Source organism: Hirundo rustica, chromosome 5 (assembly GCF_015227805.2).
Source record: "Hirundo rustica isolate bHirRus1 chromosome 5, bHirRus1.pri.v3, whole genome shotgun sequence".
NCBI lineage: Eukaryota > Metazoa > Chordata > Aves > Passeriformes > Hirundinidae > Hirundo > Hirundo rustica.
The window spans coordinates 8,918,264-8,929,765 of NC_053454.1; the positions used below are offsets into that span (position 1 = coordinate 8,918,264).

The 11,502-nt window shown below is 40.1% G+C and overlaps 1 protein-coding gene across 9 annotated transcripts in view; it reads left to right on the forward strand.

Annotated features, from left to right (window-relative positions):
* Window positions 1-8,295, forward strand: part of RGS12 (regulator of G protein signaling 12) — an 85,805-nt gene extending 77,510 nt beyond the window's left edge. For 5 of the 9 annotated variants that reach the window (XR_009207826.1, XR_009207825.1, XR_009207829.1 and 2 more), the window contains 2 exons: window positions 5,308-6,883; window positions 7,695-8,235. Coding sequence is in view for 2 of the 9 variants with exons in the window: in XM_040064150.2 (XP_039920084.1) it covers window positions 5,308-5,666 (359 nt within the window). In the remaining 7 variants the exon portion in view is untranslated. Of the gene's footprint in view, window positions 1-5,307; window positions 7,564-7,694 lie in introns of those variants that run through there. The other 4 variants (XR_009207830.1, XR_009207831.1, XM_040064150.2 and 1 more) reach the window with 3 other exon arrangements.
* Window positions 8,296-11,502: the final 3,207 nt, after the last annotated feature.

Consider the following 11,502-nt stretch of genomic DNA (forward strand, 5'->3'; position numbering starts at 1 on the left):
CCTTCAGAAGCATAATTCACTTTACAAACTTAAAAGATTCTTGCAGTAGTAACAGTATGTCAGCCAATGTGGAAGTCATTCATGCACCACTTAAAGGAATCCATGCGTGGGAGGGCTAAAATGTAAAAGTAGCATTTCCTAACAGTTTAGGACAGGAAGGGATAAGTGTCTTTCCCAGAGTAGAAACTGCCAGGTTAAGAAGTTACTTATATTGATGTATTTCCAGGAGCCTGAAATGAACACCCACTGTAGAAGTGACCATCACAGGGCTTCTTTTTCAGCAGCCTCTTGTAAGAAAAAGTTCTCTCTCTCAGGCGGTGTGGTACCCCTGGGACAGGCTCCGTGGAGTCAGAGACTGCAGTAGTGTCTGCCCAGACTCCCAGCTTACAGCACACCCCAGAGCTGCTTTGGAGGCTGAGAATGGCTGATTACATTTGGGGGTGGTATATGGCTGTAAAGCACCAATGCCAGGAACAGCCCCTGAAAACTTCAGCCTTCTTTTCACAAGAGTTATAGTCTAAGTTTTATGACATGCTTCAAACAGATTTTTATCTGCTGTAAGTCAGTACAAAATCATTTATCTGGAACTCATTCCCTGTAACTGAGATCAGATCCTCTCTGACATTAGAAGTCAAATGCCTGGGATCAGTGGTATAAAAGTCAGCAGGATATTCTTGTTATGTTTCAGTAGAACTGAGTGCCATCTGAATAGTTAATGATTTTGGCAAGAACAGTAGGATTTTAGCAAAGGTAGAATGATGAATGAAACACTCAATTTACATGAAAGAGATTTTATTAAAAAGCGTAACTAAAATTTTGCACATTGAAAAGAAATGAATTTATTGATTATGGCATAGAAGCAATATAATTGCAAGGTGTTGTGAGCAGGCCTTTAAATCCCCAAGCATCTGCATTAGACTTAGGGTTATATGATCTGTCATCTACATTTGGCAGTTAATGCTGCTCCTGAAAGTTACAGGTTTTTTGTGACCTCGTCTCTGTGTGGAATTTGGCCAAATTCTTCCTTATTCCTAAACTACCTGGAAGACAATGTCTTGTGATCTTTTGCTTACATCTTGAGGAATATTTTATACAGAAGAATATTTCCCTTTGTCTTTCTCTATAAAGATAGTACTCCATAATGATAATGTTAAATTTCGAGTGCTCGAGAATAATACACAAAACCCAAATATCACAAAAAGAGAAGTATTGGTAACAGAAATCAGGAGTTCAGCCAAAACAGTGCCTGATTGTAGTCATCTTTGGAAGAATGCAGATGGGTGCAGTTAAGCCTTCTAAGCAGTCATTTGGCTGTGAGTTTGTAACAAAGCAGATCTCTGGTTTAAGGACATAAGATGACCTGCAGCTTCCCATCCTTAAACCAGCTGGAATGTATTAACGAGATCAGATACACAAGAAAATTCCTGAGAGCTGTGTGGAATGCTTAGCAAGGGAGGAGATTACCAATAGGTGTGGATGTGGTGTTCCAGGCTGGAAATTCACCTGTGTGACTGCTGCCATAAGCAGTGTCTTCCTTTCTCTACTGAAGTTAGGTAGGACATCTGAGAGATCAGATTTGGGAAAATGTAATAACATTCCTGACATGCTTCATACGTGGCAAAGCATCTGCAGAGCTCTCCATGGAGGTATTCATCGCTTCAGCCAAGAATATATGCAGAGAAATTTTACCTGTGAAGGCCCTGTGCTCCTTAGGGGGTGCTCTGCACAGCTAAGTGTCTTCAGGTATTTCTTACTCAAAACATGAGAAGGAGACCAGTGCAAAAGTGTTACACGCTTCATTGAACCCTCATTACAAATCTCCACTGAGTACATGCAAATCTTTAGTTTACTTAAAAACTTGTGGGATACATTTATACACAAGCTGGTTGGGCCAATCTCACCTATTATTTGTGTTCGTTAAATAGCCTTGCTCCATAAAAGATTTTTCTTAAAAAAAATGAGGAAAAAAAATTACATTGAAATATTTTTTCCGTGTAGTGCTACTCTTGAAATCATCTTCCTGTTTGGTGAAGATGAGCTAAGATCTTTTCTACCCTGACAGGAAAAGTGAAGTGATCTTTGCAGTATCATCCTTAGTAATTCCATGTTCTTTTGAGCTGGTATTTTAGACTAGTTGTTCTCTATTACTGCCCTCCCTCTAGTAGTAATTTATTTGATGCTACAGAGAGATTGCTCCTGAAAAGGATGTTAATAGAAAAATGTCTGTAATGTGGACGTGTTCTTGTTCAGATGAACTTATGTCTTGTGAAGCCTGAGAGCAAACATTGACCTTTTTTAAGCTGTGTTCCTATTAGACAACTTCCACGCCCAGTTGCTTTGTGTGGTGACTCAGTGACACCATAATTCCAAGACTTAATGGCATTTCTTGTATTTAACTGTAGAAGGGCTTAGCACCTAGATAAATACAGCAACATTTGCAGCTTCCATAGTGTTCCTTGGCAGGAGTTTCCAGCACTTTCGTCTCCTGTACCCCGTTAATGCGGGCTGTGTCTTTTGACTCTGGAAAGTGTTTCAACCTAGTCCAAGCCAACAGATATGAGACCTTCCACCCCAATCAAAGATGTTCCTTTACATTACATTTTATAGGAGGATGTATTCTCAGTGCTAGGACAGCTGGATGACTCATGCTCTGTCAATGCCATGCATTTGTGGTAATTTGTCATTAGTAGGCATTTCAGCAATTTGTAGCTCTTTTAAAGCAATTTGAAAGGAGAGTCACAGGTCTTCCTCAAAGCCTGTAGAATAGTAGATTAAAGAGATCCAGAGAACAATTCAGTACACTCATGTTAAGATAAATGTTCCAGAACAGAAGAATAGCATTTTGCAGAACAGCCATGCAAGCTGCAGTTAAAATTTAGCCAATGTTCAGTTTCAGTAGGGATTACAAATTGTAATACAGTCCCCTTAAATGCTAGCTGCAATTTAGTAGGCTGGAGTCATGCTGGGCTAACAGGGCTGGGAGCTTTCTGCCTCTCTCTGCTCCACTGATTTGTTTGGAGTTTGATCTAATTCCTCTGAAAAAACAGCAGGCATTACTGATGCGAAATACCTACATTATTCATGTGGGGCTTCACTGTAGCTAAAACACTAAGCATTGCACTACTTAGGATTTTAACTTATTTTTCTTAAATAGAAAGATTTAACCCTCAAGGAGACCCTGGAGTGATTTGATTGGAACTGTATGACAGTGCTTTTTTTGTCTTTTTCATTTGCATTTCCTCCATTCTCCATATCAAAAAGTTCTTGATTACGGTGATTATACATGGAAATTTCTTTTCCTTGCATAAAACTGTACCAATCACTTCATGGAATAAACACAAATAAAAGATTTGAAAGACAGCTATGGGATTTAACCACACCAGTTACATGGGATTTGTGTGGCTAAACTTGCTGGTCAGGCACTTGATTGTACTGTGGCACAAGATTTCAGAGTACTTTGGGTAAAGCATGTCAGAGAAGGTGGTATCTTTTAAAAGATGGATAAGAAGATATATGGAAAAAGGAAATTAAATCTGAAATGGAAGCCCCTAATCAGGTCTGCTTTTGTGCCTTGAAAGTTTCTCTTTTTTTCTTGGCTCTCAGTTTGAGCTAATGAAAGCAGTTCTCTGTCTCTGAAAATGTTGCCCCTCTTTATATCATAATGGGGGGAACATTAACTACAGAAATCACGTTGTTAACTGTGGTGCAGATCCTGAAATCAAGTCCTTCATCCTTCCCTTCTTGCTGCTGTTGATGCAGGCAAATCAGCTTCTGTGCATTTGCTTTAAGAAGCTCCTTGTAATTTGCAGGGTCACACCTAACACTAAAATGACTTTTGGGAGCTCAAGGGTTTAAACTACAGCTGTCTTGGGATAGTGACAACTTTGTATGTGTAGTCTAGAGAACAGGCCTGAATCCTGGCAACTGCGACTTTAGATGTAATTCAGGTATTTCTTGAATGTTTTGAGCCCTCAGAGGGTTATGCAGCCCTTCAGAGGGACCTGGATGGGCTGGAGAGATGGGCAGAGAGGAACCTTCTGAAATTCAGCGAGGGGAAATGCAGGGTTCTGCACCTGGGGAGGAACAACCCCATGGGCAGCACAGGCTGGGGCTGAGCTGCTGGAAGGCAGCTCTGCAGAGAAGGACCTGGGGGTCCTGGTGGACACAAGCTGTCCATGGGCAGCAGAGTGTCCTTGTGGCTGAGAAGGCCAATGGAGTCCTGGGCTGTGTTAGGAGGAGCAGTGCCAGCAGGTCAAGGGAGGTGATCCTGCCCCTTGCTCAGCCCTGGTGAGACACATCTGGAGTGCTGTGTCCAGTTCTGGGCTCCTCGGGACAAGGGGCTCCTAGAGGAGGTCCAGCAGATAACTACTAAGTTGGTCTGGAGAGTCTCTCTTAGGAGGGAAGAATCAGGGAACTGAGCCTGTGCAGCCTTGAGAAGAAACAACTGAGAGGGGAACTCAGCTGTGTTTATAAAGATGGAGTCAGGCTCTGCTCAGTGGTGCTGAGCTATAGAACACGAGGAAAGGGGCAGAAATCGATGCACAGGAAGTTTCACCTTAATATAAGGAAGAACTTTACTGTTCTGAGCACAGGCACAGACTGCACAGAGAAGGTGTGGGGTCTCCCTCACTGGAGATATTCAAGATCCATCTGGACTCCATCCTGTGCTGTGTGCTCTGGGATGACCTTGCTTGAGCAGGGAGGACCAGATGCTCCACTGGCTCTCTTCCAGCCTGACCTATCCTGTGATTTGGTAATTCTGTAAAGTTGTTTCTTTTATTCTTGTCCTGTAAACTGTGGCCCGTAATTGCTCTGTTGCAGTTCAGGACAGTGAACTGCAACTTCAAATAATCCCTTACTAGTCTGCTAGAGAATTAAAGCCTTAGCCAAGTAATAAACCATCTCAGCAGAGTCATTGAAGACCAGTTCAACTGAAAGAACATCTCCCATTCTGTCCCAGTGGAAGGCCTATATTCTCTTCCAACACCTTTGGGTTTGCTGGTGTGAGAGTTTTGGGTTTTTTTTCCTAGAGGTGTACACAATTATACTAAGTAGTTATTTTTAGTGGAATCTTTTTAAAAACTCTGAAAAATGCCACAATAAGACAGATGTTAGTATTTCACATTTATCTTTGAGATTTAGTGTTTAGTTACCTACATGGTACATCGGTACTTCTCTTTGGTGAGTGAATATCCCAGCTGACTACCACTAGGGCCTCAGAGAAGGCTGCAGTATTGAAAACTGCTAAAACCAGAAGATACATAACTCTCCTGTTTTGTGTTTTTCTGTTTTTAATTCCTCTGTTAGGTGCAAACCGAAAGAAAAGTGATTCACAAGGGACTTCAGGAAACTGCTGTGAGCAGACCTCTCACAAAGCAAAGCCCAGCAGAAGCTTTAATCCTCCTGGAGTGAGAGGGAACCCCGGAATGGAGCTCCCTGTAAACAGGATAATCGATGTGGATGGGGTCAAGCTGGACGACTCTGGCACGTGCTGTGACGATTCTGAAGGGAACCTCAGCTTTGAAGGTTACATCTCTGAACTGAGATCTTGCCAAGGGAGGATGAGGACTGGAGTTTACAGGACATCCGACCTCCCATCTCTGATAGCTGTGAAGAGTGAGAAGAATAAGGCCACTGAGAATCAGTATAAAGCTACTTTTGTTTAAATCTCTGCTTTTAATTAAATTTTCTGGTGTTTTGCTTGGCATCAGCAGCAATGGAGATATGTCTTAGAGACAAGTTTCTGCAAGACATAAGTGGTTTTCAATATCCACTTGTCTTCAAAGAGCCTGCTAGAGACCATCACTTCTGATATGAGTTGGAAGCCCTAGAATGAAAAAATAGTATTCCAATCAAATATTGAGCTATTTTGTTTTGCCTTTTTTCCATTTCTGTATTATTTATCCTGGGATACTTCCATTGAACAGTGCAATTAAAATTATGATTTCAACCCCTACCCTTCTCATCTTTATTCAAGACAAACTTACTTTAAAATCCTCTGTCCAAACTTTTTATTTAAGATAATTTCAGATTAATCTTCTAATGGTTTTCCCATATATTCAGGATTCCCTGTGTTTTAGTAGTTTTTTGAAGTGTAAGTAAAAGTAAGTTACTGGTGTAAAAAAGATTAGGAATATATTCTTAGTATTTTCCTGTCTGTCTCATAAGGTTTGGGAAGAGGTCCAAGTGGAATTGAGTCTTGTCCAATGCATTGCCTGGATATATGCAATGAGACCATTGTTATGCAAGCAGCAAGAAGCAAACAACAACAACAGCAAACCAACAACAGCAACAAAAACCCCAAACAACAAAAATCCCTCACCCAACAACAACCAAAAAACCCAAAACAAACGAAAAATGTGAATTTCCTGTGCTGGGAATAGTGGCTGCTTTCATAGCCAACACTGGTGGTGTTTCCATCCCAGAGGTATATCCAATTACACAGTGGTGTGATGGTCACTGGCTCTCTCCTCATCACTGCTCTGAGTGCTTTTTGGGGAAAGGTAATTTGGTTATTGCTCTTTCAATAAGGGTTCAGTGCCTCTCATTCTTTTTACTGTTTATTTTAGCTGCAGTTAATTTTCTACCCTTAGGTGGAGTTTTGGTAAAGAAAAGATATTTAAGGCTGCTGAACATGTTGGTTTTGCCACCTGCTCCTTTTCCTCCATTACCATTTCTTCAGGTGAGGTTATAAGCCTGGACGTGCACAAGGGTACACGAAGAATTGAGAGTGTTGGACGTCTGCTCATCATACTGAGTGGATATAGAGAGACTTCTGGGGGTTCACTGCTTTGAAATTAAAACTTAAAATGAAACTTAAAAAGTCATGCTGCATATCTCCTGGACTGCAGATCCACACAGGCAGTAGGTGTAAAGCATCAAGGTAAATATTGATTAATTTCTCTTTCCCTGCTCCTAAAGCATGCCAAGAATCATGAGTTTTCTGAGAGTACTGGATGCTGTCACTCAGTTTCTTAAAGTCAAAAGTCATACACGTCATACAAAAGTATGATTTTGTAATCATAAATTAAGATTCCTAAAGCTTAATCTTAATGCTTAAGTGTCATATCAAATACTTCAGTGAGATTAAGGGATACAACACCCATTAGCTTTAATACTATATTTTTTTCTACTGGTAAGTGATTTTGCTTCTGATATTGTGGAAGAATCCTTGCTGACATTAGACTCAACTCGGTGTGGGCCTTAATGAGGGTATATGCTGTGAAAAAAGCTGTACTTTTTAAAACTTTCAAGCTTTAAACAAATTTTAGAGTCATGATAAAATCATGGTGGTGTAACAATGCTAGACAGTTGGGAAACACAATAGGCAGAACATAGCCCAGGGATGTGAAAATACTTAAATATTTATGTATTTTTAAATTTTGTTTGTTTGTTTGTTTGGTTTGGTTTTTTGGTAGTATTTTGCTAACAGTTGCCCTTGAGCGAATTTTTTTTTGCACAGATAAATGGATAAATGGCCATAATTTTTTCCTATCTTTTGGAAAATTAATATCTTTGTTCTAATCAAAACTAAAATTACAGCAGTCAAACTCAAGGGAGGGGTTTCCGACCTGGGATATGCTTTGCACTGTTTTTGTGTCTTTGAAAATAAAATCCTAACATCTGACAGATAAAAGCTTGAAATTCAAATGTAATCATTACTGTCTTTTATTAATCTCTGATCAATATTTTAGATAAAACAAGGTTGCTTATCTCAAATTGTGCAAGGGCACTCAAGTGACTGGGAGTGAGCAATACAGAATTCTTCATCTGGAAAAAGAGACAGCTGAGGGGAGATGCAAGAACAGCTGAAAAACCTTGAGTGCCATGAAGAAGGGGATTGACTCTCACACTCCTTTCTAATGCAAGGATTAGGGGTCATCAGATGAAGCTGAGAAAAGCCAGGTGTAAATCAAAGAGCTGTTTCTCAGCTCTCTCCTGTTTTCTATCCCCAAGCTCCTGTGCCCAGAAAAACAAGCAAATGGAAGTGCTGTTCATAAATCCTGAGTGCAACAAAATGGATTTGACGGTATCAATGTTCAAAGGGAATTTGACAGCATGGGAGTCAAGCTGTGTGCAGGAAAATGAAGGATGTGAAAGAATGGAGTTTTCTTTAACATAGAGAGAACTCTTGGCATAATGCCTGGAAATCCTGTAAAAAACAGGGACATGGGAAAAGCTGTTTCTCCCCATGCCACACTGTCATGCCCATTGATGGCAGATTATTTAAAAGAATAATTTCTTAGCTAGAACTAATAGAAATTAATTCCTTAGACTTAGAAATCATTAATAATATTAGCTTTCCTTTCAATATCTGGCAGAATATAGAAGCTAAACTGGTTGGAATCAGGAGTTAATAAAAAGGAATGTGGGCTGTCTGTCTCTGGCGATGGTTTCCAATATTTTACTAGAGATGTGGTCTAGTTTTAATTACTATATGACTTTATAATATGATTTTAAGTTGCTTCCTCATGCTGTGATTTACACTACAAATCAAATCTACTTACAGTTAAAAATCAGCCTAATTGAAGCCCTGCTTGATAACTTGATCCTTTATCCTGCCAGCTAGTTCCTAAAGGTAATTGAATTCTAGCTGGCTTTATTTCTCTTTTATTTTTTCAAGTTTTTCTGTGTGGAAGCTCCACTTGTGCAGAGTTACTCTTTTGTCTTCCTAATCCCATGATGATAAATAAAAGGGGTTTTCCATCCTTTTAGGTGGAAGAGGGAGATCTAATGACCTGTGTCAGTACTCAAACCTGAACTGTAACAACCAGTGATATAAAAAAACTCCAATCCCGACACTCAGAAAATCCTGCAGCATTCCAAACCTTATTTAATGTAGCAGTTGTCTTTTATTTCACTTGTTGTCATGGTATCTGATTTTCAGTTGTAGTGATTTCAGCATCATTGGTTCCACAAGTCACAGTTTTGTTGTGGTTTAATTTGAAAGGCTTTGTGAAGAATAGAAAGTATACATATAACCAAACTTGTCACGAGACTTCACCCATAGGATTACTGTAGTTTTGTGCCTTGTCAACAAGTTTGTGATATAACACCCATGCAAAATAAATCACTGATTAGCTCTGGGGGACTGTGTGACGAAGAACTGAGGGGTTATGAAGACATAAACAGGCTTTCCAAAGAGGCTTTGCAAGAGCTTTACTGCTCCGTGGGAAGGAGACAACACCTGGATGTATTGTCCTTTTTCATGCCCCTGGAAGTCTTCTGGGGGATATTTGATGTCCTTCAAAGATGCTGTGTCCTTCTGGCACTACTTCTCTGCCTGCAAGTTTTGGTTGCTTTGTGCCTTTACTGTAGCCTGAATTGCATTATTCCTGCTTCTCTTCTGATGCTGGAACTTAATGTTCTTATCAGAAAACTTCTAGAAGACGTGGCTCAGCTGGCAGCATCCTTGTCTCATTGTAGCAGAGATAACCAGGACTTGGAAGCACATTTTTATTTTTTGAAAGTAGCTTGATTTTTGCCACAAAACTGAAATCCTTGCCAGTGGTTGTCTCTCAGCAGCTCAACCCAGCCCTCTCCGACACAGGTTCAACAGCAAATACTGTCATTTAAAATGGTCTCTCCTAAGGTACTTGGCAGCTGGGAGACAGGCAGAGTGTGTGTGGTAGTGTGATGCAAACACCTGGAGGCTTCTTTTCACAATTTCTCAAAGATTTTGAAAAGTTTCCAAAGGCTCAGTTAGACAGCAGCAAGTCCTTATCAAGGGATGTGAGAAGCCAACACAGGTCTGAGGCACCTCCCAACTCCCAACCACAGCTCAGTGACTTGGGTTTAGAAATGACCCTGTTTTCTGCATGAACAGGCAGATTTCCAAGCTTTGTGGGATTGTAGCAAACCTGTGTGACAACAGAGTTGCTCTGTGGATAGTGTGGGTGTTTACCCTGCAGCAAAACAAGAGCCCCATCCAAGTGCTGCTCTCTGTGCTCTTGGAATAGCATCCCAACATTAGCATTGTGGGGTGGTGAAGAACCGTGAGCTTTGTGACCCCTAATCCAATGCCAGTTAAAATACAGGAACAGCTTTCATTGGTCTCTTACCAAAATATTTCCTTTCTGTAGACCAACTGTCACTTTTAGCCAGGTTATTCTTGATTTTTTTCAGAAAAAAACCAAAAAGAGTTGAGAAGTGCTGGATGATCACGTTTGCAAATCTTGCCTGCATTACTCAAAATATTAGCAAATCCAAGATGTTGCATCAACATGCTTTCTGAACTCTGTGTGAAAGATAAGAAAATTGTTTATATTTTTTGTCCCAATTAATAAATGTTGTACAGTCTAAAATGCTGCTGTACAGGATTTGTATCCTTGCTTATTTGTGGTTTTGTCTTTAAATATCTATATGATCAGTTCTTAATATGAAAAAGCACATTGGTTTTCTTTCTCATCCCTTGTCTCCCCAGAGTATTAAGAAATCCTGTACTGCACAATAATGTTTATAGAATCTTTTGTGTCAAACACATTAAAATGTTGATTGTGTATGTAGTAAGTAAGTAATTTATGCCACTAGAGCTGATAATGTTTAATTGATATTTAATTTCAATGTAGGGAAAAGATGTGAAAAAAATGTTTTAGTTATTCTGGAACCTGCTGCATTTAGACATTGCAATTTAAATGGAAGTATGAGACAACATAAAACTCACATGCATTTGATTAGATTCTGCAAAGAAACCTTCTTAAACCTAGCCTACATAAAGAAATTCCTTTAAAAGAGGATCATTAAGAATCCTTGCCAAATATTTATATACCTTAAAAATAGCCCATCCTCTGGAATTTAATAATAGTAGGGTACGGTTTTAGTCTTTAATTATTTCCTTTTGTTCTATTCTAGCAACACAAAGGGGCTGCAAGTCTGAATGGCCAAATGTTTTCCAGGTACAGTGTAATCCTCCTCTGGCTTCTCGTCTGCACAGTCTTGGTGTGTTGTCTAGCTCTGGGTGCTGGTCTGAGGGAAGCAGTGCATCAGAACTGCCTTTGCTGCTAGCACTGCTAAAATATACAGATGTTCTATCTACCAGAGAGAGCTAGAGCTAGAGCTAGAGCTAGAGCTAGAGCTAGATAGAGATGAGGGAGGGAGGGAGGGAGGGAGGGAGGGAAGGAAGGAAGGAAGGAAGGAAGGAAGGAAGGAAGGAAGGAAGGAAGGAAGGAAGGAAGGAAGGAAGGAAGGAAGGAAGGAAGGAAGGAAGGAAGGAAGGAAGGAAGGGAAAGAAAGAGAAAGAAGAAAGAAAGAAAGAAAGAAAGAAAGAAAGAAAGGAAATAAAAGAAAGAGAGAAAGAAGAGAAAAAGAAAAAAGAGAAAAAAGAGAAGGAGGTTACAGGGGTTCAATGCCTGTATCAGTGACACAATGGTGCTTCAATTCTTTGGTGGTTCCCTTCTCATCCACATCTCTGTGCTTGGAACAATCTGTGCCACAGCAAGAGGAACACAGAAGTTTAAATACCAATAGTGGAAAATAATGACTGATGGGAGTGGGATGAAGCCT